The 26,400-nt window shown below is 42.3% G+C and overlaps 1 protein-coding gene across 4 annotated transcripts in view; it reads right to left on the bottom strand.

Moving 5' to 3' along the window:
• Nucleotides 1-26,400, bottom strand: part of ZRANB3 (zinc finger RANBP2-type containing 3) — a 246,177-nt gene that overhangs the window by 29,311 nt on the left and 190,466 nt on the right. For all 4 annotated transcript variants that reach the window (XM_075530071.1, XM_075530070.1, XM_075530073.1 and 1 more), the window contains 3 exons: nucleotides 12,932-13,346; nucleotides 5,670-5,867; nucleotides 991-1,082 (listed from right to left, as the gene is read on the bottom strand). In XM_075530071.1, the coding sequence (XP_075386186.1) occupies nucleotides 991-1,082; nucleotides 5,670-5,867; nucleotides 12,932-13,346 (705 nt within the window). The remainder of the gene's footprint in view (nucleotides 1-990; nucleotides 1,083-5,669; nucleotides 5,868-12,931; nucleotides 13,347-26,400) is intronic.

Genomic DNA, 26,400 nt, shown 5'->3' with positions numbered 1-26,400 from the left:
TTTTTAACCAAATCAGAGTATTTGTACTATCAACAAATTGTCCCTCCAATACTCACACTAGTTTACCATGGCCACAGGTTCTCATAGGAACCCTAAGGCACATTCAGAGGCTCCAAGGTCAAAATAGGTTGTGCAATAGTAGTGAGAAGCTATTTGCCTTTTCACTGCTGTTCTCTCGCCAGTGCTGAGTGAAGCTTTCCAAGGTGACGTGCCATGTGGCATCATCACCAAATGAATGCAGAAGCAGGCACGAGAATCCAGCTGTCTTCTATTAAGGCTTTACAAGACAATTGCTAAAATGAACAATGCCACTTTTCAGTTTGAAAACTGTCATTTCTTGGTCATAAATGTGTCATTTACATAAACACATAACGGCCTCACTGCTGTTACTCCATTGTCAGTCCAAAATTAATTAATAATTGAATCTCAACATGTCTCCATTTTCATTTCAAACGTAAATGTCAGTACCCAGTGCACGCTGTGGACCCTCTATACTCTTTCAGGGTGCTAAGGGGTCTGAGATGAAACTGTTGGCAGTGGCAGGAATCTGAGCGGGAGCCATGAGTCCCGCTTTTTGCAGCTCACTCACCCTGGGGAGGCTTTGGGAAAGGGTTGCTGCTCCTGATGCCACACAGGAACGAATGGGTTTGTGAGAGCTTACTGTGGCTGGGCCTGTGCTCTATGTGGGACATGACATGGAGCAGCTGGCTTTTTCCTTGCAACACCGCTTCGCCACATTTCACAGTGCAAGAGAGGGACGTGCAGAGCAACCATGTGACGTGTCCCGGCTGACACAGGTGGAGAGCAACAGAGAGAGGCGAACGACACAGCCTGACCTGTACGTCTGTGCCCTTCACCCCCATGCTGAGTGGTTTCTCATCGCCTTTAGGTTTTACACAGGAATTTGAGAACGAGTTTTCATACTTAGTCATTGTTAGTACAACTACACATCTCTGCTAACACACAAAGCAGTCTCTGCTTGATGCTTGCCTTTGTATACAGATGAATCCGGTCAGTATTCTTACTTGCACAAAACATGAAGCTTTCATATTCTGGCAAGGCTGATGAACTCTTCAACTGCTCTAAAAAGAAGACAAAGAGAAACTGCATGTTTATGCGTGCTCTTCTCCGAAACAGCTCCTTTGACCTTTTGCAGGTTCGAATGATGAAATAGCCATAGCAAAAGCACCAACACAGCTGGTGAAGAATATACGTCTGGACCTGAAATCACACTAGCCCAGAAGACCATGGTGAGAGGTGGGGCAGGGGTTTGGGGGGCTCGAAAAGATAAGAGCTGACCAGCTAGGCGAAAGGTTGGTGGTTCAAACCGACCTAGAGCGGCCTGGGGACGGACAACAGACAAGTGGGTGAAGGGAGACATCTGACAGTGTAAGACATGACAAAATAATAATCATTTATAAATTATCAAGGGTGCATGAGGGAGGGGGAGTGGGGCGGGAGGGGAAAAATGAGGAGCTGATACCAAGGGCTCAAGCAGAAAGCAAATGTTTTGAGAATGATGATGGCAACAAATGTATAACTATGCTGGACACAATGGATGTATGTATGGATTGGGATAAGAGTTGTACGAGCCTCCAATAAAACAATTAAAAAAAAAAGACAGGGATGATGAATGACATGCTATTTGGCGGTGAGTTGGAATCGAGTCCATGAAAAGTAACAACAAAGGCCATCTAATGGCACACTGGCTTTCCGAACTGCATATTGCCTTCCAATCTCATAAGGACCCAACAAGAAATAAACAGATTCAGAATTAGCTGAAAAGAATATAAGGCAGACATAAGGAACAATGTCTCAGCAATAGTGGTTGTTAGGAGTTTTCAGTAGTCTTAAAGCAATCTAGAATCTGCCCCTGTTGCTAGAGTGAACTTAAGCTAACAGCAAGTGGACATTATTTTGACTTGTTTGGAGGTTCTAGCAGGGGAGCGCTGCTACTTGTCCACCCTCGACTGAAGGACAGTCCTCCTTCTATCGGGGAAGATCCTCCTCTTCAACTGAGCATGCGGCTTCGTGAGGGATGCACATGGAGCGGTGAGGGAGAAAGGGGACACCAGCCTAGCCAGCCAACCCTGGCGATCAATGGGGTGGCAGATGTTGCAGCCAGATCGCCCACACATCCAAGTGGACACCATTTTGATTAGCAGCAGCAATACAGCTCAATTTCTGTATCAACCACTCAAATGCCACATATGTCACGGCTTGGAGCTTCCCAGTCACACAGGGAAACTCACGGACAAGCTTCATTTCTGATAATCTCTTTTTTAATTTAATGACTTTAGTTCCATTGTCTGATATATGCACGAGAGCTAGGGCTAGATTTAAGCTGGTCTGAATAGCGACCACGGTGCTGACGGTAGGTGTCGTCGGTCAGGTCTCACTTTGCGGGGTGCTGAGTACTACAGGCTGATCCTGGGCCATCCTCACAGTCCTTGCTATGCTCATGCCCACTGCTGCAGCCTCTGAGTCACTTCACCTCCTTGAGGGGCTTCCCATCATTTTTCATGACTTCCAATTTTCCTACTGTCATCCTTCATACATTCCATGTTCTGAATATTAAAGGATGCTTGAAGTTGCTTTATCAAGCAGGTGAAATGTACCAAGCATCTTTCTAAGTACATATACTAGTTTATATTAACTCACTCAGATGGAAAGAAAAAAAAAAAAGGAGTGTATTTTACAGATAAGGAAATACATTGACTGGCCCAAGGCCACACTGCTAGTAACAGGATTGAAATCCAGTAATCTGGATCCAGAGCCTGAATGCTGAACCTCTGCAGCAGTTCTCCAGGGACCTCGCAGTGTGCTTTCTCGGTTCTCCACACCTATGTTCGCTCAGCCGTGCTGCTTGCACAGGAGATTGTTATTGTTTTTGTGATGAAGGCACTGGTCACTTTATAAAGCTTAGTTTGTGGAACATTGCCAGATTGCATAAGTTCAAAAAATGAGCATTTATTTCACACCTTAACACTTCTGAAACTAGCATGCCTTAGACATGAATGAGTCAATAATGCCACTGTGTAATCGTGGTTGCCAGGTGGAGACTGTGAGGCAGTTGGTGTTGCCGATCATACGTCAATGCCTCAGTTCAGGTAGCGCTCTCCTACTGGCCTTATTTCACTACTGCACTTGAGGTGTGTGCACGGTTGGTACAATGTATGTGGGACTTAATCGCCTTTAGGATGTTCACTAAGATTCTGTAGGTGGAAGTTCAACCTTGAGTACAGAGCTGAGGCGCACATGTTTGCCATTAAAGGAACAACAAAAAGTCTGTAGCTTCTCAGACAGGAATGGTGAAGGACTTCACGAGACATCAGGGAAGAAGAGCTCCGTGACTCCGATAAGCAGTCTTTCGCCCGGTGATCAGGATGCACACAAAGGTTGCCTAGGACATGCGAGGGAATGCAACTGAAGGCAGGAGAGCTGCGTCTTACCAGAACCGATGAAAGAAATGTCAGAGCAACAGAGCGTGACATGGCCTGGCTGAACTCTGGGTGAAGTACTTTGCCACAGTTTAATTGGCAGTTTCCCCCCCTTATATTTCACAACATGTCCTTTGAGCTGAAGAGTTATGGGGACTCTATGAAAGCTAAAGGCATAGAAGACATGCTTTGCTAACAGAATTGTGAGAACAGCTCCAAACTGGGTGCTATTCATTGTTCACACCAAGCTGCTCTTTGGGGGAATAGAGCTCTTTTCGGGGTTCCCATTAAATGTAATTTAATGGTTTGGGTCAAATGATGCATCATCTGAAGACACAGCCATGTGTCCTGACCTTTAGAATTTAAACCACAGCAACACGATCGTGCCAGAACAGTACACTGATGTTCTGGGCGAGAGTGTGTGGGTAGAACACACATTTTACACAGTGTTCCTTCACTGTCATCTCTGTTTTTGGAATCGACGTTAGTGGGAGATGTGAAGCATGTCTTGCACTGAGTTTCAGTCCACCACTCTGAGAAATGAAAAGAAGGAGAGAAGAGGGGGCCGCTGGTATTGTCCCTGGCAAAAGAGAATTTCTAAGGGTTGAGTGACCTTTTAAAAAATATTTTTCAGTATGAGCTACATACACCTTCATCAAGGGAGTGACCTACAACTGATCAGTCCCTATTCCGCTGTCAGTCTCAGGGCCCAGTTGATGGCAGTCTGCTGGTCTTGTGCCCATCTGATGTCTGCTCCATCGAGTCTCACCAAGTTCTCTAAGAGCTTCATCAGCATTCGGGGATTTCCCACAGCAAGAATAAGGAAAACTAGAGACTCAAAGGAGCATACACCCACCCCCACTGAGTGTAGACTGTCTACCCAAGGGTCATTACAATGAACAAGGGGTTAAACAGGATTCCAGAATTATCTTTTAAAGAACTAGAGGAATCAGAATCATAGAAGGCAGAAGGAAGAAGAGGTTGCTTTTAGCTCGGAAATTACATTGAATTCCAAATGAATATTTCATTTGGAAGCTATAAATTTAACTCCAAATGATATCAATGTTTAATAGTCCCATCCCAATAATTTTGGGTTTGTTGTAATGAGAATATCAATCTGAGGGATACTGTGGTCATTAATAATGAAAATAACCCCCAAGTACTCACAATCTTTTGCCATCTGGCTCATAAAAGGCAGTGATGTATGACATGCTGGCTGGTGTTTGATAACCTGAATAGCTATGAATTATGGATGGAATACACCAAAAAGTGAGTAAATCTAAGACATCGAATGGTTGATGCCAAATGCAGTTGGCATTCATACAGTCCTGGAATTAGGTTCCTTACAAACACTTGCTTGGAAATAAGTCCCAAACATCACAATTGAAAATAGGCTAATTAAACAAAATTCCTACAGAGAGAAAGAAAGATCTGTTAAGTGCCTGTTTCGCCATTCTGTGATTCAGCTATGCTATTATGCCGCTGGTATTTCAAACACCAGCAGAGTCATTCACGGAGACAGGTTTCGAGAGCTTCCAGGCTAAGACACACTATGAGAAAGGCCTGGCCATCTATGTCTAAAATTTAACCAATGAAAACTCTATGGATCACAACAGAACACTGTCTGACTCGCTGGGTATGGGCATATTATGGGGGTGGGGGATTTATTATTTATTTATTATTATATTTGGTGAAGCAGAAGGGCCCCAGAGGGCAGGATGGCATGGCACAACAGCTGCATGGATCGACTCGAAGGTACTGACGATGGAAAGGATGAGGGATCTCCGGGCTATAGCTCTTTGCTGTCCATGAGTCTACTACAAGTCAGAATCAGCTCGATGGCAGCCAACAAGTGTCTGTCAAGGATCCATCACACTTATTATGTTATCCAAAAGAGCCTCCCAAATATGAAACAGCACCCTCCCTGTGGGGACTGGCAAGGTTTGGTTGGCAGCACATGCAGCTATTTATTGTTTCTCTCCGTGTGTAATTTCTGAATGGCAACACACACACACACACACACACACACACACACACACACACACACACACACAGATCTTCCCAGCCATCTGGTGTTTAAGCATGTGGTTACAAAGACTTGACGTTTTTAATATAAAAGAGAATAAAGGAACGCTGCGGAAAGGCAGTAGAGTCAATTGTCATGGAAGTATGATGTGTTAAAGTACATGGTCATCTTTTGGAAGCTGTGGAAACGGAAACAAGGCTCACCATGACCTGGCTGGGGTGTGTGCCCATCTCTCCCTTCCATTTCTGCTGGCTCCTCCTTGTTGTCAGGTAGAGGGTCAGGTGCTGACTGGGCAAGGACTTCTTTGTCACTGTCAGGGTCAGTGCCAACTTCCTTGGAGGTGCCTTTCTGAGAACCATCCTCTTCATGACTGTCTTCACTCGGGGTATGGCTGACACTATCTGTTGATAAAATGATAAAACAGACAAATGCCGGTTTAGAGAAGGCCATTATTATTTATGCTAAGCCTGGTTAATAATGTAAAGTCTAAAAAATGTCACAGATAGGTCTTATAAAAAGAAATAAAGCCAACACCATTCTGTCTTTCAGAAATATTTACTGAGAGTCTACTACTACATGCCAGGGACTGTTATAGATGCTGGAGAAATAATAAGGCACCTGGCTGAGAAGCCCCTGTCTCCTGGTGTTCCCACTCACCAGGGGAGAGAAACAGGAAACCAAGTGTGGTAGTCACATCATCTCATGTCAACTTGAAGATATATAGAAGTGTAGGGGTGGTCTTCAACTTGTCAATCAGGTCAAACCCTGATGGTGACTCCTTGTGGGCACGGCCTCATAAAGAAGGCCCTGGAAACCTCCCCACTCTTTCAGCCTTCAACTTCCTGCTGGCAGACCTTGATTTTGGCCAGAGGCATCACGATTGGATCCACATGACTTTGCACCCACCTGCCTGTGATCTTCCTGCATATTGCATCATTGCATGTGACTGTGTGAGTCTGAAGAGGGAATTATGGACTGGTATCAGACTTATGGACTTTAGTTAGACTGAGCTGGGATACTTTCTTGATATATAATTACTTCTTGAAATAAAGCTCTTTCTTACACATATATGAGTGTCTCTGGACTTGTTTCTCTAGTCAACTGGCCTAACACAACAAGTCATTGTTGTTGGATGCCCTTGAGTTGATTCCAACTCACAGTGACCCTAAGGTCATAAGCAGAGCTGCCCAGAGGGCTTCCTGGGATATAATCTTTATGGGAGCCTCCCTCCAGGTCTTTTCTTCCACAGATTCCCTGGGGAGTTGGAACTGCTGACCTTTACGTTAGTAGCCAAGTGCTTAATCAGTGAAGCCCTAACACCTTAAACAAACAAATAAAATGGTCTTTTCATGGAAAAAAAGAACGAAACAGGGGTTTTATGAATAAGAAGAGAGGAAGGCACTAGTTTAGCAAAAGCTGCCAGGGTCAAGTTCCTGAGGACTATTTGTGAAAGAAAGAAAACTGGTTTGGGGCTTGTCCTCTTGGACAAGATTTTAAATGGAACTGAAGTCATTGCAGATTTCAGACAAGGGAATAACAATGATCTAAGTTTAAATAGGATGGTCCTGATTTTGGTGTAGAGAAGGGCCTTAAGTGGGCAAGAGAAGAAGCCAGGAGACCAGCGGGGAAGCTCAGGGAGGCTCCTGAGGTCTGGGAGACATGATGGCAGCGATGAGGATCCTCTGAACAGAATGTGGCAATGGATCAAGTGTGGGAGGTAAAGAGCTCAAGGTGCCGCCCAGGTTCTTAGAATGATATAGAGATAGTAGGGGTCAAACATCCATCGAGACATGCTGAGTGTGAGACGACCAGGGGCTTTTAGGTGCCATGTTAAATTGGTTGCTGGATAGAACCAGGCTGAGATCCTGGTGAAAGAGAGAAAAATCTGGGAAATGTGTGCTGGTAGAGGACAGATATAAACACATATGTTAAGATACGAAATGCAAAGAAAAACACTAAATACTGACAAATATTCATGTTCCATGTGTACAATATCAAATTTCATTGAATGTATTAGAGATTGGATTACCTAAAACCCACTAACATTGAGTTGACTGTGACGCATAGTGTTCCTATACAGGGTTGGAGGCTTTACAGAAGCGAGCAGCTCGTCTTTCTCCTGTGAAGGGGCTGGTGGGTTTAACCACCGACCATGCAGTTTGCAGCCCACGCATAATTCACAGTGCCACCATAGCGTCTTAGGGAATGAATTAACAACCAAGTAGCATAGTAGCTTACTCACTGGGCTGCTAACCACAAGGTCAGCAGTTCGAAACCACTGGTCACTCTTTGGGACACAGATGAGGTTTTCTACTCCCATAAAGAGTTACAGGCTCAGAAACCCATGGGGGCAGTCCTACTCTGTCCTATAGGGCTGCCCTGGGTTAGAATCAATGGCAGAGGTGTTTTTGTTTTAGGACTGCATTATCCATCACTGCTTCCTTAACATTTTGGATTTCATCCTTTCCTCAAAGTGTTATGTGACAGGCATTGTTAAAAAATTTAGATGAATTAAAATTAATTCTGTTTTTCAGTACTTTTGGAGTAAATTCAAATCAAAGCTGGAAATCATCACACCAAATTGTAACAATTTAAATGTAACAATTATAACTTTAAAAATACTGTTGTTGGGGGATCTTACATCTCTTACCACAATCCATGCATTCATCCAGTGTGACAAGCACATTTGCACATATGCCGCCACCATCAAAGCATTTTCAAAGCATTCTCTTCTCACTTGAGCCCGATATCAGCTCCCCGGTTCTTTCTCCTCTCTCCCCTGCCTGCCCTCCCTCATGAACCCTCTATAAGTTAAAGATTGTTAATTCCATATCTTACATCAACCTACATCGCCTCTCACCCACTTTTCTGTTATTCACCCCCTGGGAGGGGGATCTAGATGGATTCTTGTGATAGATTCCCCCTTCTTCCCCCCCATCCTCCTCTAATCCTCCTGGTATCGCTAGTCTCATTGTTGGTCCTGAGGGGTTTATCTATCCTGGGGAGAGGGCATGGAGTGGAGACCCAATGCTCATCTGTAGACAATTGGATATCCCTCACAGAGGGGTCACAGGGAAGAGATGAGCCAGCCAGGGTGCAGTATAGCACTGACGAAACACACAACTTTCCTCTAGTTCTTTGCTGCTTCCTTCGCCCCACTATCATGATCTCAATTCTACCTTACAAATGGGATTAGACCAGAACTTGCACACTGCTACAGTTAAGAGCCCGTAACACAAAGAATCCAACCATTTATGCATAGTAATATCACTATTGGAATACTGTTTCTCTTTAATCAGATTGTTTCACATTCACAAAAGGTATCCCTGTTTTGTTTGAAGTGGCTTGACTGCTTATTAAATCATGGGTACAGAAACAGTGTTCCCTGTGGCATTATAAAGGAAACATCAGAACTAGGAAGCCCCTACCAAACTATGGTATTGTTGCTCTATCACTGAACTTACATACTCAACGTTGTCAACTGACACTAAATTATAGTCATGAGAGACTTTATTTTTATTGCCTGTAGCAGTTGGGAATTGGATCTGATCATGCTAATTGTGACAGGCATATTAAATGGCACAAGCTTGTGACTTCAACTCCATTCATAGACATTACAAATATAGTCATTCAGATGGCAACCTTGTCAGTTTTGGTTGGGACACCAGAATGGAAAAAGAAAAGACTCAGGTACTGATTATATTTTTCTTCAGATTCAAATGAAGACAAAGAAGACCAAACACAGGCAGGGTGGAACGGCAAGAGTGGAACTTATATCTTAGTGGATGGAGTCTTTTGTTAATGTCAATATTCTGGAGAATTAAAGTATGATGGAAAACCACACATCTGCCATTATTATGGCTGATAAAACGAGTACTTTCCTGTTCCAAAATTATTCACTTGGCTTTTAAAACTTTTATTACCAAAAAAAATTCTCTATCAAATTGGAAATAAAGAGAGCATCGATAATGATTTTTAAAGACACTATATTCAAAAACAGAAAAGACATATAATAATATAAAATATACTTAAAATCTTTTAGTCTCTACTTTAAAAATAATGTTTTAGGAAAGAATAAATTAATGGAACACCTCAAATTGGTTGTTAAACAAAGGTTCAAACTGGTCTGCCAGGTTCAAGCCTGGCCCACGAAGCAAACCCTGAATGGATCCACATTTACAAATGTGAATGACCTGGCACAAGAACTGAAAAATTTCAGGTGGATTCTTGACCAGAAACTTGATCTTCATCTGAGAAAACAAGTGACAGCTTGCATGTCGCACAGCAACCAAATCACTTGACCAGGAGTTAGAAAGAGTGGTATCCTGCTCAAAGATAGTGGCTGATTGCATTGCTTTGAATGCGTGCTGCTCTCTACAGGCCTGGCAATATTCCAGTCCCCCCCATCAGGCCCCTGAAAGAGCTCACTATGTCTTTGCCCAGTCGCCACTCCAGGGTTCCCACCTGTAATGTATTCTCATCAAGTTATTTTTTCCACCCCACAAAGATTTTAAAAATCTAGGTCTGTTCCAATTTCACTTTGTCAATTATGGCTGAAATGGCTCTAAAAGGGGAAAAGACCTGTTCTTAAAATGCCTATAGAGGTATTTTTTATGATTTATTGTACAATGAAAAATGGCATCAACAGGAATGGAAGCAGTGATACCAGAAGGGTAGGGGGAAGGTGCGGAGGAAAGGAGAACCGTTCACGATGATCGACACATAAACCCCCCCCCCCCCCCCCGTGGAAGAACAACAGAAATATTGGTGGAAGGGAAAACACGATTGGTATAAGATATGAAAACAATAACAATATAAAATGTATCAAGGGGTCACGAGGGTGGGGGTGGGAGAGAAAAAATAGAAGCTGATACCAAGGGTTCAATAGAAAGTAAATGTCTAGAAATTAATGATAGGAACATATGTACAAATATGCTAGATACATATGTGGATTGTTATAAGAGCTGTAAGAAGCCCCAATAAGATAATCTTTAAATTAAAAAAAAAATGGCACACGCCCGATCTGATCCCACCACCCCGAGGCAAAACACTAAGGCATGCCACAGAACAGCAAGGGGAACAGAACAACGAAGTCCCCAGGGAATACAAAACATAGATTTTGGGGCCAAGGCTTGGCACCCCCATCAAACTCAACCGGAAAATTCTCCTAAAGGCCAACAAACAGTCCTTGAACTAACTATAAGCTTTTCTTTTTTGTTGCTGTTGTTGTTTTGTTTGTCATTGGCTTTTTGTTGTTTTGGGGTTTTTTTTTGTTACTTTGTTTTTCTCTGTCTTGTTTTTGAGCATATTATTATTTCCACAAGTCGGTCTAAATAAGATAGGCCGGATGAACAATCTGGAGGGGAAAACAGATGGTTCCGGGACCAATGGTTCTGGGAGGGACATGAGAGCAGAGGAAGTGGGGGGAAAGGTAGTGGTGTTAACAAACCAAGGGACAAGGGAACAAAAAGTGATCCAAATCGATGGTGAGGAGAGTGTAGGAGGCCTCGTAGGGCGCGATCAAGGGTAATGTAACTGAGAGGAATTACTGAAACCCAAATGAAGGCTGAGCATGATAGTGGAACAAGAGGAAAGTCAAAGGAAATAAAGAAAAGAGCTGGGAGGCAAAGGGCATTAATAGAGGTCTAATTAAAGGCATGTACATATGTAAATATATATATATATGGGGAAATAGATCTATGTGCCTATATTTATACATCTGGTATTATGGTAGCAGATGAACATTGGGTCTTCACTCAAGTACTCCCTCAATGCAAGAATACTTTGTTCTATTAAACTAGCATTCCATGATGCTCACCTTCCCAACACAATTGCTGAAGACAAAGCGGGTACGTAAGTAAATGTGGTGAAAAATACTGATGGTGCCCGGCTATCAAAAGACATAGCGTTTGAGGTCTTAAAAACTTGAAGGTAAACAAGCGGCCATCTAGCTCAGAAGCAACAAAGCCCACATGGAAGAAGCACACCAGCCTGTGTGATCACGAGGTGCTAAGGGGATCAGTTATCAGGCATCAAAGAACAAAAAAATCATATCATTGTGTGCTCACCTCCCCCGATACAACTGCCAAAGACAAATGGGTGTATAAGCAAATGTGGTGAAGAAAGCTGATGGTGCCCAGCTACGAAAAGATATAGCATCTGGGGTTTTAAAGGTTTGAAGGTAAACAAGTGGCCATCTAGCTGAGAAGCAACAAAGCCCACATGGAAGAAGCACACTAGCCTGTGTGATCATGAGGTGCCAAAGGGATGAGCTACCAGGCATCAAAGAACAAAAAATCATTTCATTGTGAATGAGGGGGAGTGTGGACCCAAAGCCCAACTGTAGACAACTGGACATCCCCTTATGGAAGGGTCACGGGGAGGAGACAAGCCTGTCAGGGTGCAGTGTAGCAAAAATGAAACATACAACTTTCCTCTTGTTCCTAAATGCTTCACTCCTCCCCACTATCATGATCCCAATTCTACCTTACAAATCTGGCTAGGCCAGAGGATATACACTGGTACAGATAGGAACTGGAAACACAGGGAATCCAGGACAGATGATCCCTTCAGGATCAGTGGTTAGTGGTGATATTAGGAGGGTGGGGTGGAAAGGGGGAACCAATTACAAGGATCTACATAATCTCCCCCCTGGGGGATGGACATCAGAAAAGTGGGTGAAGGGAGACATCAGACAGTGCAAGATATGACAAAATAATAATTTACAAATTATCAAGGTTTCATGAGGCAGGGGGCAGCAGGGAGGGAGGGGGAAAAATGAGGAGCTTATGCCAAAGGCTTAAGTGGAGAGCAGATATTTTGAGAATGGTGAGGGCAACAAATATACAAATATGCTTTACACAATTGATGCATATATGGGTTGTGATAAGAGTTGTATGTGCCCCCAATAAAATGATTTTTTAAAATGGCACAATATATAATTACCAAAGAAGATACAATGAATTCTTTGGTTATAACCAATAAAATGATTTTTTAAAAAGACAATGTTTAATTACCAAAGAAGATACAATAAATTCTTTGGTTATATCAACATTGAAAAATCATTGTAACAACAAAAAGATTAATTAAAAAAAAACTATCTAGAGAGGAACAAAAAGAGGTCTAAATGGCATGTGTGTTGCCATAGCAACAGAGCTTCTATTCCTGCCCATTGAATTCAGATCCTGCTGACATTAATCAGAGATGTCCATTTGTGCCAAATTAATGCCATGCTACAGACGCTTGGGGCACACATTCTCGACAGAGCTGGGAGCTTTTCACGTTCCAGAAGGGGATGAATTCACACTCTTCACTATGTGAAGTTCCTCCTCTAGTTTAAAAGCTACCGTCAGTGACGAGTCGCAGGCATCTTTAAAACCAGCAGTCATTCTCGAAAACAAACTGACAGGGTGGCTACTCAAGTGACCTGAAGCCCCCGCCGCCATGGCCACCCACATGTACTCACCATTGCTGCCTTGAGGATTCTCACACATTTCACAATAAGGGAGCACTGAATTATTGATGTAGGTGCAGAAACCACACTGCCAGCCCTCTCCAGGAAGGGCTGGGGTGGCGGGCTGGGAATTGGCCTTTGGGGCACCTTGCATGAGGGAAGCTGTGATCTGCCCTGGCTGGAATGACTTAGCCCCCTGGCCACCGCAGGAGTCCTGAACAACCACTGATTTCAATCTTTTGAGGGCAGGTTCGCGATCACTTCCATATTCACTGGTAGCCTGCGCGGCTGTTCTTTTAGGAGCCGGTCCCTCTTCAGCATTTCTCTCGGGGAATAACCTTGAGTCATCACAGGAGGTCACTGACTGTCTTTTCTTCAGTTTGGGCAAAAAAAACGATCGGATATCATGCTGTTTCTCTTTTTCGAACTAGAAAAAGCACAATTATGAAATTAAGAAGCCTTCTATTATATACTTAGGAACTGAAGCAACTTAACAAAATATATTCATTAGTCATGTTCCTTTATCCTTCAAATACCTTTGGAAATGAACTCAATGTCATGACTCTTCATATACGAGTACCTAGAAAACACGGTTAAAATAGCCAATACTTCCTAATTTTTTAAAGCAATTACTATGCACCATGAGCTTTACATGCGTCATCTCATCGAATCCTCATGCCCGCTCAGTGAGGCAGTGCTGCATTCATCCCGTGTTTCCGAAGAGGAAACGGAAGTGCTAGCGAGGGGGTGAGGTATGTTGGGGAAGTACTTACTTATTGAAAGTAAACATTACTTATAGACTATGTGCTGTCAACGTGTGCCAAGGAAAGCAGCCAGCGGTATCTCTGAGCATCTCAAGGGCCTAGGATATGCTTTCATGCCCCAACTTCAGCAGAACCATCAGAAGCTGAACTGCCTTCCTTTCCCAAGTCTTGCACGTTTTCCTGCATACACTCTTACTACTATCCTATAGCTCATTTTAGTGGAAAGTATTTGAATTTTTTTTCTCTGTCAGGTTTCTACCTTACATGGGTTTGGCTTCCATCGCTTTTACTGTAGCAACACAATGCTCATAAAACCAAATCCATTTCATTGCCACTGAGCCCATCCTGCCTCATAGAGACCCTATAGGACAGAGTAGAAGCGTGTCTGTGGGTTTCCTAGTGGCAAATCTCTGTGGAAGCCAACAGCCAATCCTTCTCCTGTGGAGTATGGATGCTGGGTGTGAACTGTAGATTTTATGGTTAGCGGGCAAGCTTAAACTTAAACACGGCAATGTTATTCATATCAAAGTGTTCTTTTGTCCTGGAAGCATTTTTCACAAAGGTATTAATTAAAACAGCTTCTTTAATAACCTGTTTTCCCCCTTCTTCTTCTCAAATGTGAGTTGGGTGAACATTTACAGAGCATACTGGTTTTCGATTCCACAACTCATACACATTGTTTTATTTGACTGCAGATTCCATCAGGTAACAGTACATTTCCTAAGTTTTTCTCATACTTACCATTTCCCTTTGCCCATCGACACTCTCCCTGCTTGCCTTGAGTTTTATCTCTGGGAAAATGCAGCACAAACCCTTTTGATGTCACAGAACTGAGGGTTCTAAGGCGTGTGTGCCTCCTGGGCTTCTGGTTTACCCTGGAGACCTGTCTAGTAGCTGGAAGCTGAGTCATGGGGCAAGCTCAGTTCCAGGCAAGAAGGGTGTCTAAGGGTCATGGTCTTGGGCATGCCATCATGCTCTGCTAGATCACTATACCTAGTCTTACAAAGTTTATTTTGAGTTTTGCTCCACATTCTTCTCCACGCTACCAAGGACCTCCCACTGCGATCCCTTTTAGAGCAGCCACAACAGACACATTTGAACAATTATCCTGTGGTTTTTTTTAAAACATTTTATTAGGGGATCATACAACTCTTATCACAATCCATACATCAATTCTGTTTTCAAGAAAAATTTCCTTTTTCTAAGAACTGCTACATCATTCTCTCAAATCTTTCATTTTCTTGTCACTGTGTAAGCCTCAGTCTCATAATTAGAGGGAATAGGGGCACTTATCACAATGGGTTAGCAACCAAGGTAGGTAAATGACACGAACAGGAGTTAATTTTATAGCCACTGGGCTAGAAGCTGGATTAGGTAACAGGTTGAATGCACACGATGCCAAATTACATCTCCAAAGAGAATCATTCCACTTTTCATCCTGTGTCACATGCTCTTCTTACACTGTGACATTGAAACCCCTCTCCTTAAACCTAGGCGAATGCTTGTCATCACTCCAACCAAGCCAATGCAGCACAAGCGGTGAAGTGACGGGTAACAGGACTTCCACTGTCCTAGGTGCTTTGTCCCTTTCTTCCTCTCTTGGGATTCTTGCTTGTAGAAGGCGAGAAACCTGGAGAAATCAGGTAGAAGTTCCAGTGGAAAGCCTGAGACAGGTTTCCAGGTGACAGCCAGCACCAACTGCTGGCATCAGTGAACCCGCTTTCAGGTATTCTGGCCCTAAATCTTCAAGTTTTCTGATTGAACAATGATACGTTGCCCCCTGGCTGAAGAGACACACACAAAAACGATGAAGAAGTGGTGCATGACTGTTAGTGTTTTAAGTTTCTAAGTTTGGAGTGATTTGTTCATTGGCAACAGACAACTAAGATAGGCACTGCGACACCCACTCTTCTCTTTCCTTGTCTTGCTACTAAGCATTTCACATGTACAACAGTAGTGAAAAACAAGCTCTTTTGCATGTTAAGGAAGCAGAAGGCCTGGGAGCAATGGCAGCAGAGCATGCTTTCTTTGGAGAAGGGTCTCTGGGCAGCCTTAATTCGGTTGGCTGCACTGGTCAGGTGGAGCCTCTGTTCACCCCTGCTGGTGGGCTGGGGTGGCTGGGGACTCCATGGCCTCTGGGCAGATGGGCACATTCAAACATGTGAGATGAAGTCTCATCATGATCACTGCTCAGGAGTATACTAGCGGCACATCTTCCTAGAGGTTTCCGTTCTTCTGGCAGTCCACGCCATATTCAATATTCTTTGTCAATGTTGTACTTCCAAAGCATCTTCTTCAGTCTCCCTTATGCTTTGTCTAGCTTTTGAAAGAAGAAATTAGAAATAATTTTGATTTAGGTCAGGTGCACCAACAACTCTGCTTTCTAACACTTTATAAAGAGGTCTTTCCCAATTGATTTGCTGAGTGCAGTGCACCCTTGGGCTTGATTGCTACTTTCAGGAGTGTTGGTTATAGATCCAAGTAAAATGAAATCTTTTTTTCTGGGTTTGGATCCTGGACCTGGTTCCTTGATCTCTAGTTGTATTTGAGCCAATGGCCTACCATACTGCCTGGTGATCCTGGTAGCAATCAGTGGCCTGCCATGTGTGACCTGTTGATCTTGGAATCATTTCCTCTTCAGCCAAAAGCCTGTCCTGGGGAACCTGGAGTCATCTTCCTCTAGTCCAATGGTTCTGAACCTTGGGTCACAACTCCTCTGGGGTCGAAAGACACTTTCATGGAGGTCACCCGATTCATAACAGTAGCAGAATTACAATGATGAAGTAGCAACGAACATGAGGAACTGAATGAAAGGGCTGCGGCATGAGGAAGGTTCTGAATCACTGCTCTAGTCTGTTTTTTTGATGATCTTGGGTTTATCAGTTCTGAAAACTTCTCGAGTCCAGAGAAATCTCCAGCTTACCAAGTGATCCATGGACATGAAACCCACCTGGATATGAAGTGGATTTTTTCAATTCTACGTATGAGAGCCATTTTCACACACACACACACACACACACACACACACACACACACACACACACACACACACACACACTCTCTCTCTCTCTCTCTCTCTCTCTCTCTCTCTCTCTCTCTCTCTCTCTCTACTGGCTTTGCTCTGTAAAGAACCCAATACATTCCTTCTTTATCGAACTATGAATTTCTGGAGTTACAGTTTGATTTCCGTGGAGTTTTCCTTTGTTCTCTGATTTTTCCCTTTCTCTGGCTGTGGGTATGAATATTAACAGAAGTATTTTTTGTTTTGTTTTAAGGTTTCTACAACTTAATAAACATTGCCTCAAGGTATCAAATTGCAAAAAAATCCTATCATTGTGAATGAGGTGGAGTGTGGAGTGGGAACACAAAGTCCATCTGCAGGCAACTGGACATCCCCTTATGGAAGGGTCGCGGGGAGGAGACGATCCAGTCAGGGTGCAGTATCAGTTTAGCACTGATGAAACATACAACTTTCCTCTAGTTCTTTATTGCTTCCTCCCCACCACTATCATGATCCCAATTCTACCTTACAAATCTGGCTAGACCAGAGGGTGTACATTGATACAGAGAGGAACTGGAAACACAGGGAATTCAGGACAGATAAACCCCTCAGGACCAATAATGAGAATAGATACCAGGAGGGGAAGGGGAAGGTGGGGGGATAAAGAAGAACCGATCACAATGATCTACATGTAACTCCCTCCCTGGGGAATGGACAACAGAAAAGTAGGTGAAGGGAGATATCAGTCAGTGTAAGATATGGAAAAATAATAACAATTCACAAATTATCAAGGGTTCGTGAGGGAGGCAGAGAGGGGAGGAAGGGGAAAATATGAAGAACTTATGCCAAGGGCTCAAGTAGAAAGAAAATGTTTTGAGAATGATGATGGTAACAAATGTACGAATGCGCTTGACACAATGGATGTATGTGTGGATTGTGGTAAGAGTTGTACGAGCTCCCAATAAAGTGATTTAAAAACAAACAAAAAATTGCCTCTGTTTCTTCTGTATCACTTCCTCAGCTTCCATGAATGCTTTGGTCCCTATTTGTCACGAGAGGCTTTCCTCAGTGCTTGGTGGCCTTTTGCTGTTCATTCATATTTAAAAATAAGACCCCATCCACTGCAAAACAGAACACAACAAAACCGTTCATAGAAAGCTCATGGTGGCTCCACGTAGAGACCGCTCTCCCTGTAGCATCATCAGGACTATTTTGTTCTCTGGTATCAGGGTCTTGACTCCACAGAGGAGTGTTCAACTTCCCGTGTCAAGGATAAAATACTGGCCACCACTGATCTGGAAGCTGGGCAGGTGACGGGGAATTAAGAGTTTATCGCCACTTAATCTGCTTTACTCCTTGGTGTTTTACCTCTTCCCTTACATGGTTCTCTTTCTAGATAGGTTTTGAAAGAAATAATTATTCCTTTCTAGATAGAGTTGTGAAGACATTTTTTTTAAACCGAGGAGCAAAAAAACAAACAACAGAGCAAGCCGAGGCCAGCACAACCATTGATAGGAACTCCACAATCATGGTGACCAACACTGCATGATGTGTGTGGGAAAGCTCTTGCTCCAGTCTACAGGGCAAAGATTTTGGATTTTTTAAAATACTAATCATTTTATTGGAGACTTTTACAGATCTGATTAAAATCCATAATACAATTCTATCAAGCACACTTGTATATAGATTTTTGTGATTTTTAAAGACATCTTAATTCTTCTACTTTTCCATCAAAATATTAAAATAATTTAATCTTGATTAAAAAACAGAAACAAAAAGCAACACGTCCAACAAAACAAAAAAGCTGGAGAAATAGTTCAAAACAGCTAACTTCAGGGCCTTGCATCATCACAATTCCCAGGAGATCTCTTAAATAAATGTATTTTTTAAAACTGGGTAAACATATATATATATTTCATTTTCTGATTCGACATTTTCATACTATAATTTAGTGAAACTACATTTTCAAATAACTTCTTTGACTATTTCAGCAAGGTTGAGTGAAGAGTGGCAGTAACTGGTAGTGGTCAACGTGGACACATGCCTGTTACAGTGGGGGTTTGCTCAAAGCACACTGTATTAATCAGTGTAGGTGCTATTTTGAAATCATATGCTATTTAGGGACTAATAAACCAAGATTTTGTCATGGAAAAACCCAGAAAAGGAGAGGGTAAATGGAAAGATAATCACTTAATAAAATTTCAAGAACCAAAAGTTGTAATAAGAGTATAATTTTAGAAAAAAGGAAATGGGAAGATGAATTAGTACATGGCTTTGGGTAAGATAAGACCATGATTACTGGTGTCACAGGTAGTGAATGGTCTAACATAAATAAAGATTCCCTCTGAGGTAATCAACTAGAACCCCGACAGATATTCTCAGTCATATTTTTTGAGGGTACCCTCTAGGTAACTGGGCAAGAAGTTGGTTGATGAGAACGTTTTGACATTTCACAACTATGACTAATAGCAAACATGAGGGAAATCTGACGATGACTAATAATAGACAAAGCTGTCTTGGAAGAAATACAGCCAGAATGCCCTTAGCAGCGGTTTCACATCCTCTGGTCATGTAAAGAGGTCATTATGCTTGGTTCAATCGAAGGGCAAGAAAAAGACCATGAAAGATATGGACTGACACGGTGGCTGCAGTAATGAGCTCAGACGTAACGAGAGAATGTCACGTGCACAGGGTTAGTATGAGCTGGAAGCAAATTGATGGCAACAAACAACAAGAATAATTAAATCTGTTAGATAGGCACAGAGAGTGAATATGAGTTCTTTACTTGGGGTTGGTGGGTGGTCTTCATCAAGCCTGTGAAATTCCAAGTTAAGAACTCCATGTATATGACAGACATTGCTCATATCATGTCTACATTTTTGTAGGGTGTGGTTTTATATTCTCTCCATATTCTCAAAGGGATTAGAACCCAACAAAGGTTAATAACAGAGGAAACTGACCTCTGCGAAGATACTGATGAAAAATCTTTATCTAAAGACACAGAAATGAAATAAATATACGGGTAAATCAAAATTTTCATATTAGTAAGATGCTTCTACTTATCCTTTAAATTATTTTTTAATTATGTGAATACATCTTCGTAGAGTTGGTAATACTGCTCATCATACTTGAGGAGTAGCTTCACCAATTAAAATGTTCCAAAAAAGTGGCATGCTGAGACCTCTTTTGGCTTCCCGACAGGCATGAGGCAGAGGTCACACTTGCCTCCCCCCTCCATCTTTCTCTAACCATTCTGACACCAATCACATTCTATTTCTATGCTTGGTTCCATAATCCACTGCAAGGGCCTCACAGATAAAACTCAGCACTACGAGGGCGATTAGGGGCAGTTAACAGATTACCACAAGTCAGAGTCAATAAACCATAAGGATATAGCTATTGATCCACATCAGTGCATAGGCTTTTCAGCCTCTAAGCCATGTGGTCCATTTGCGCCTACCTTCAGAGCGATGAAAATGAGGGGGGTTGGAGTGGAGACCCAAAGCCCATCTCTTGACAATTGGAAAGCCCCTCACAGAAGGGTCACAAGGAAGGAATGAGCCAGCCAGGGTGCAGTACAGCACCGATGAAACACAACATCCCTCTACTTCTTTTTTTAGGTATCAGAATTATTTTTATTCATCCTTGGGTATTTTAATAAGAACTCCGTTACTAATCACAAAATTAAGAATTGCTGAACTGATGGGAACAACGAGGAGATCCGTCCGTAATGTCAGCCCAATATCTGTTGTTCATTAGTTCAGCACACCTTTCATTTCTTTTTTTTTTTTACATATTATTTTTTTAACAATTTATCACACTCTTATCACAGTTCATACATATACACACAACAATTGTATAAAGCACATCTGTACATTCTTTGCCCTAATCATTTTTTTCTCCTCTTTTCTTTTTTTACATTTTATTAGGGACTCATACAACTCTTATCACAATCCATATATATACATACATCAATTGTATAAAGCACATCCGTACATTCTTTGCCCTAATAATTTTCAAAGCATTTGCTCTCCACTTAAGCCCTTTGCATCAGGTCCTCTTTTATCCCCCTCCCTCCCCACTGCCCCCTCCCTCATGAGCCCTTGATAATTTATAGATTGTTATTGTCATATCTTGCCCTATCCGGAGTCTCCCTTCCCCCACCTCTCTGCCGTCCATCTCCCAGGGAGGAGGTCACATGTGGATCCTTGTAATGGGTTCCCCCTATCCAACCCACTCACCCTCTACTCTCCCAGCATCGTCCCTCACACCCTTGGTTCCGAAGGTTTCATCTACCCTGGATTCCCTGTGCCTCCAGCTCCCATATGCACCAGTGTACAACCTCTGCCCTATCCAGTCCTGCAAGGTAGAATTCGGGTCATCGTAGTTGGGGGGAAGGAAGCGTCCAGGATCTGGGGGAAAGCTGTGTTCTTCATCGGTACTACATCGCACCCTGTCTGACCCATCTCCTCTCCTAAACCCCTCTATGAGGGGATCTCCAGTGGCCGACAAATGGGTCTTGGGTCTCCACTCTGCACTTCCCCCTTCACTCACTATGGTATATATGTATATAAATATTTTGCATGATGCCTTATACCTGGTCCCTTTGGCACCTCGTGATCGCACAGGCTGGTGTGCTTCTTCCATGTGGGCTTTATTGCTTCAGAGGTAGATGGCCGCCTGTTCACCTTCAAGCCTTTAAGACCCCAGACACTATCTCTTTTGATAGCCGGGCACCATCAGCTTTCTTCGCCACATTTGCTTATGCACCCGTTTGTCTTCGGCAATTGTATCATGGAGGTGTGCAGCCAATGATATGATTTTTTGTTCTTTGATGCCTGGTAACTGATCCCTTCGGGACCACGTGATCACACAGGCTGGTGTGTTCTTCCATGTAGGCTTTGTTGCTTCTGAGCTAGATGGCCGCTTGTTTATCTTCAAGTCTTTAAGACCCCAGACACTATCTCTCTTGATAGCCGGGCACCATCAGCTTTCTTCACCACATTTACTTGTTCACCTGCTTTGGCTTCAGCAGTTGTGTCAGGAGGGTGAGCATCGTAGAGTGCCAATTTAAGAAAAGAAAGTATTCATGCATTGATCCCTCTACTTCTTGAACACGTCTTCCCCTCTACTATCATGACCCCAGTTCTATCTTACAAATCTGGTCAGACCGTAACCCAGGACTGATAAACCCCTCAGGAACAGTAATGAAAGGTGGAAGGGGAAGGAGGAGATAGGGGGAACTGATCATAATGACCGATGTATAACAACCGCTCCCACCCAAGGGACCAACGATAGAAATCAGGTGAAGGGAGACATCAGTGTAAGATATGAAAATAATAATTTATAATTTATCAAGGGGTCACGAGAGTGGGAGTGGGTGAGGGAGGGGGAAAAGGAGCTGATACCATGGGCTTAAGTAGAAAGAAAATGTTTGGAAATGATGATGGCAACATATGTACAAATGTGCTTGATACCATTGATGTATGGATTGTTATAAGAGCTGTAAGAGCCCCGGAAATGATTTATTAAAAAAGAAACAGGTATTAAGAAACCACTGGAAACCAAATACTTTTCAAATAAATGCCTGAATTTTCTTTAAAATGTCCGATTTATCAATAAAATGGATTCAACCCATTGGCAACAATATGGTTTTGTTTCACCAAAAATTACCAGAATCCTCCAATGACAATAGCCCTACTGACAGTTAAGTATCCAGAGCAGCAATGTATGTTTACAACTGACATTGCTGATGTTTTTGGCATTTGTTGGTAGTCAGGATACACAGAAGATGAAACACCAACATGTTCATAGACTAGTAAAGGTTTGACAGTTAATAGCAAGAGAGCTAAAAAGCCTTTTGTCTTTCCAGACAACTTCTCTACAGTTTTAAATTTAGTAAAGACTCTATTTATTGTGATACATTGACAAATAGCCTAAGTCATCACGACCATTAATTTAATGGACTACACATATTAGATAACTTTCAATGCTTTAATAAATAAGAAACCCAAATGTAAGTATTTCTAAAGAAGAGGAATGATACAAACTTCAGGGTTTTATTTTTAAAATCACAAAGCTTATTTGAGAAATAGTTAAGCCAACATTTCACATCATAAGAAATGTAGAGCTAGAAGAATATATTCCTTTCCTACATTACAGAGCTTACACTCAATTAATGTACTGCTTCTCCTGATCCTCTCACTTTTTGGTTCAATGTTGCTTTTGGAGAACAAAAGAAAAGTACTGCCTTTGATGAAAAGTGCTGGGAATAAAGCCTGCAAAGTGCTTCAGATGGCAAAATGTGTTTTTCTCCAAGAGGTTCAGGTATAGCAGTCAAAGAGACATAATATATTTGCTGCTTTGCACCATGGTAAACAAATCCTGGTCTTCAGAGACAAATCACCTCACCACGATGACAGGAAGTCAGTTATTATAAAGTGAAGGAGAGGAAAGGGAAATCTAGTAAAGCTAATAAAAAACAATGAAGTACTTCCAGGCCTAGTGTTAGTCCAGTAATTTTTTTCAGACTTTGCAAGAAATCCATTGCCATGCAGCTAAATAAAATGTTGACAATGATGTACTTTTAGATGCAGTTAAGTTTTTCTCTGCAGGCATAGAAACAAATAAAACAGCACGGTGGTTAAGAAAACAAAGTGGCAACAAAGAAAATGTCTTTCTTATTAAAGGCCTTTGGGAATTGTGGTCTCTTCCAACAGGGACAATTACAACTTCCAATGAAGTGTTACACAATAGACTGTAGCTCACTGGCTGTGACTCAGAGGATTAAACGAATTGACCAGTTTCTAGTGGGAACCCAAGTTTCTACTTTGCAAACTCAAGGAAGGTTTGAGCTTTCAAAAGCTTCTTGGACATCTGAATGGTTTGGAGGGACCACAAACTCAAGATAATCTAATGAACCCCTCCCCTTTACCTACAAGTCAGTAATCCTCCCACTATGACAACAGCTCGTGGCTCTTCCATGGTTATGATGAAGCTAGAGTAGAAGCAATTTCTCAGGCTCTGAAAAATCTTTGAATAAATCCTCCTTTCTGGGGCAGGGGAACAAGCCCTGAGAGAGATGAGAGGCAGATTATTTCTTCAGTATAGGCAGAAACTAGGTGGGCGGGAGGGCAAAAGTGACACAATATCGTCTTCTAAGAACCCCTGGCTCTTCTCCTTCCTATTCATTTCTACAGACACTAGGGATACGGATGGAAAATGGACATCTGGTCATGTCCTGGATCTACCTAGAAGCCTCTGAGGGCATTAACTACACTGCTTCCAAGACACAGTCCCACTTCTTAGCTTGGCATGTGTGGCTCGTCCCTAACTGACCAGGTGTCACTTCTCATGCATCCTATGCTCAATACCCCACGGGCATTCCATAGCCAGAACATGGCCACCTCACTCTACTTTTGCTGTTTTCCTCTGACTGAAATAGCTCACTTCTTTTGAACACATCCTTCCCAATGTATCTCACTGCCCCGCCCCCCCCACCACTGTATCTTAATAGAAAAACTCCTGCATGGTTTACATAGCTCCCCTCTCATGCATGATAATGCTGTGTTTACAATGGCCTGTCCTGACAGAAGAGCAACACCAAAGGAAGCTTAGCTGTTTTCTGTACTGTGGCAAGCTGAGAACCATAGCCTTTTAATGATGATTAATTTTGGCTTTATTAAGAAACAATTCTCATAATATAATTTTATTCTTTCAAAGCATCCAAATTGCATGGTTTTAAAAAGGTATATTCAGAGCAGTACATCTATCACTACCATTTAATTATAAAACATGTTCAACACTTCCAAAAAGAAACCCAGTACCCAAGAAGCAGTCATTTCTCAATCCTCCTCCCTTTTTTCCACTCCATGGCAACAGTTGACTAGTTTATGTGTCTACAGATTTTACCTATTGTGGACATAGGTGAAATCACACAGTATGAGGGTAATCCAAAAGTATTGATACTGGGTTCTGTGGGAAACTGAGGACTGGGAAGAGAGTGTAAGCAGACAAATTCTTTATTGTCATATTTAAGAAGCCTAGAAGGCCAGGGTTCTTGGAGAGTCCCAATAACAATACCATAATTAAGATTAACTACCATAATATCCCTCTGATATTAATGCTACCTTAAAGTTACCTCTCAGAAGCACATGGCTGATTGCTACTAGGCCATCAGCTGTATCTGTAGGGGCAGACATGTTGCCACTTCTCTCCCTGCTCAGGGGACTGTCACTCCCTCTGACCTGCCCCCAGCATTGTTGTTAGGTTACTCCTCCAATGAATCAGGGACCTCTAGGGTTAGGGTACAGCCTACTTTGTTAATATGTGATTACCTGTAATTAGGGAATGTGCATGCCTGAGACTATATAAGTTGATGTAAGAATACAATTTTTTTCTCCTGGACCTGGTTTCTGAAACCACGGAGGTAAGCATCCCAATATTTTTGTCTTTCTTTCTTCCTTTCAATTACACAACCGTCTCTTAGGATATGAGGCTAGTTCATATTCCAATTAGAACATGTGTAAACATGATTCTCTGATTAGTGAAGAGTTGCAGACAAGTTCAATCAGTCGTAGCCTTATTAGGCTGTTTTGAAAAAAAAAAGTTACTTTTGTGAAAACACACATATGCACACAAATTCTGAGATGAGGGCTAAAATAAAATTAAAGATTAAGTAGACATCATCCCAAATCATTAAAGCTGTCAACAAGTATATGAGAATGCTACCTCAGCTTTTGGGTGGCTCAAACATTCAAGGAAGGCTGGGAAGACGTAAAAGACTAATTAATTAAAGGCTAAGCTGTCAGCTCAGAAGGTCCAAAGGGGGTAATATTGATACTTTTCTCAAAAAATATAGGATTATCACAGGGGTCATCTCTGGCTAGGTTCTCTAAAGAAGCAAAGTCAGTACACTTAAGAGGGAGAAGGCTTGTGGGGAAAAAAAAATCAATTTATCTTTTTCCCCCCCAAACATTTTGAGGCCCCATTATATATATAACAATTTATCTAGGAAGTAGATCATGAGGCTGTAGAGGCTGGCAAGTTCCCTTCATGGATCAGATGTCAGGTTGGAGGCTTCTCCTGCCTCATGTAGCTATAGGAGCTAATGGAGCCAAGATTAGCAGGCAGCAGGCTGTTAGCTATACAGGTGAATGAATCTAAATCAATAGGTAAGATGGTCAGCTGCTGATTCATAGACTGCAGAGGTTAATGATTCTCAGGATTGGTAGGCTGAGCTGAGGTATAAAGAACCAGAAGTTGGATGATATTGAGCTAGATGTATAGAGCTTTGTCATTTTATAGATCATGGCTACTGATAGCAGATCTCCTAGGGGATGACTAATTACACCGAGAATCATGGCCTGCCTAGTCAGCCATCACCTCAACCATAGAGGGCCTTATTTTGAAGATATTTTAAGAGAACGGAAAACTGCAACGGTGAGAAAAAGGCCAGGAAAACTGTTCTAAGGAATTTTTTCTACCCATGACAATGCATCTGCTAATTCATCAAGTGTAGCAAGGGCTATCTTATGTGCATTTTGCTGGGAACCCTTGTCCATTCAGCCCACAGCATCAATCCTGAGCCTTCAGGCTTCTCTTTGTTCCCCAAATTGAAGGAATAATGAAAAGGTAAACAGTTGGAATCCCTCAAGGATGCCCAAACCATCATTTTGATGTGGTATAAATTAGGGAGGGAAGGGTTAGAGAGACAG

This window comes from Tenrec ecaudatus, chromosome 13 (genome assembly GCF_050624435.1).
Source record: "Tenrec ecaudatus isolate mTenEca1 chromosome 13, mTenEca1.hap1, whole genome shotgun sequence".
Lineage (NCBI taxonomy): Eukaryota > Metazoa > Chordata > Mammalia > Afrosoricida > Tenrecidae > Tenrec > Tenrec ecaudatus.
The sequence above is the reverse complement of the archived record's forward strand: the minus strand, read 5'-3'. Positions and strand labels throughout refer to the sequence as shown.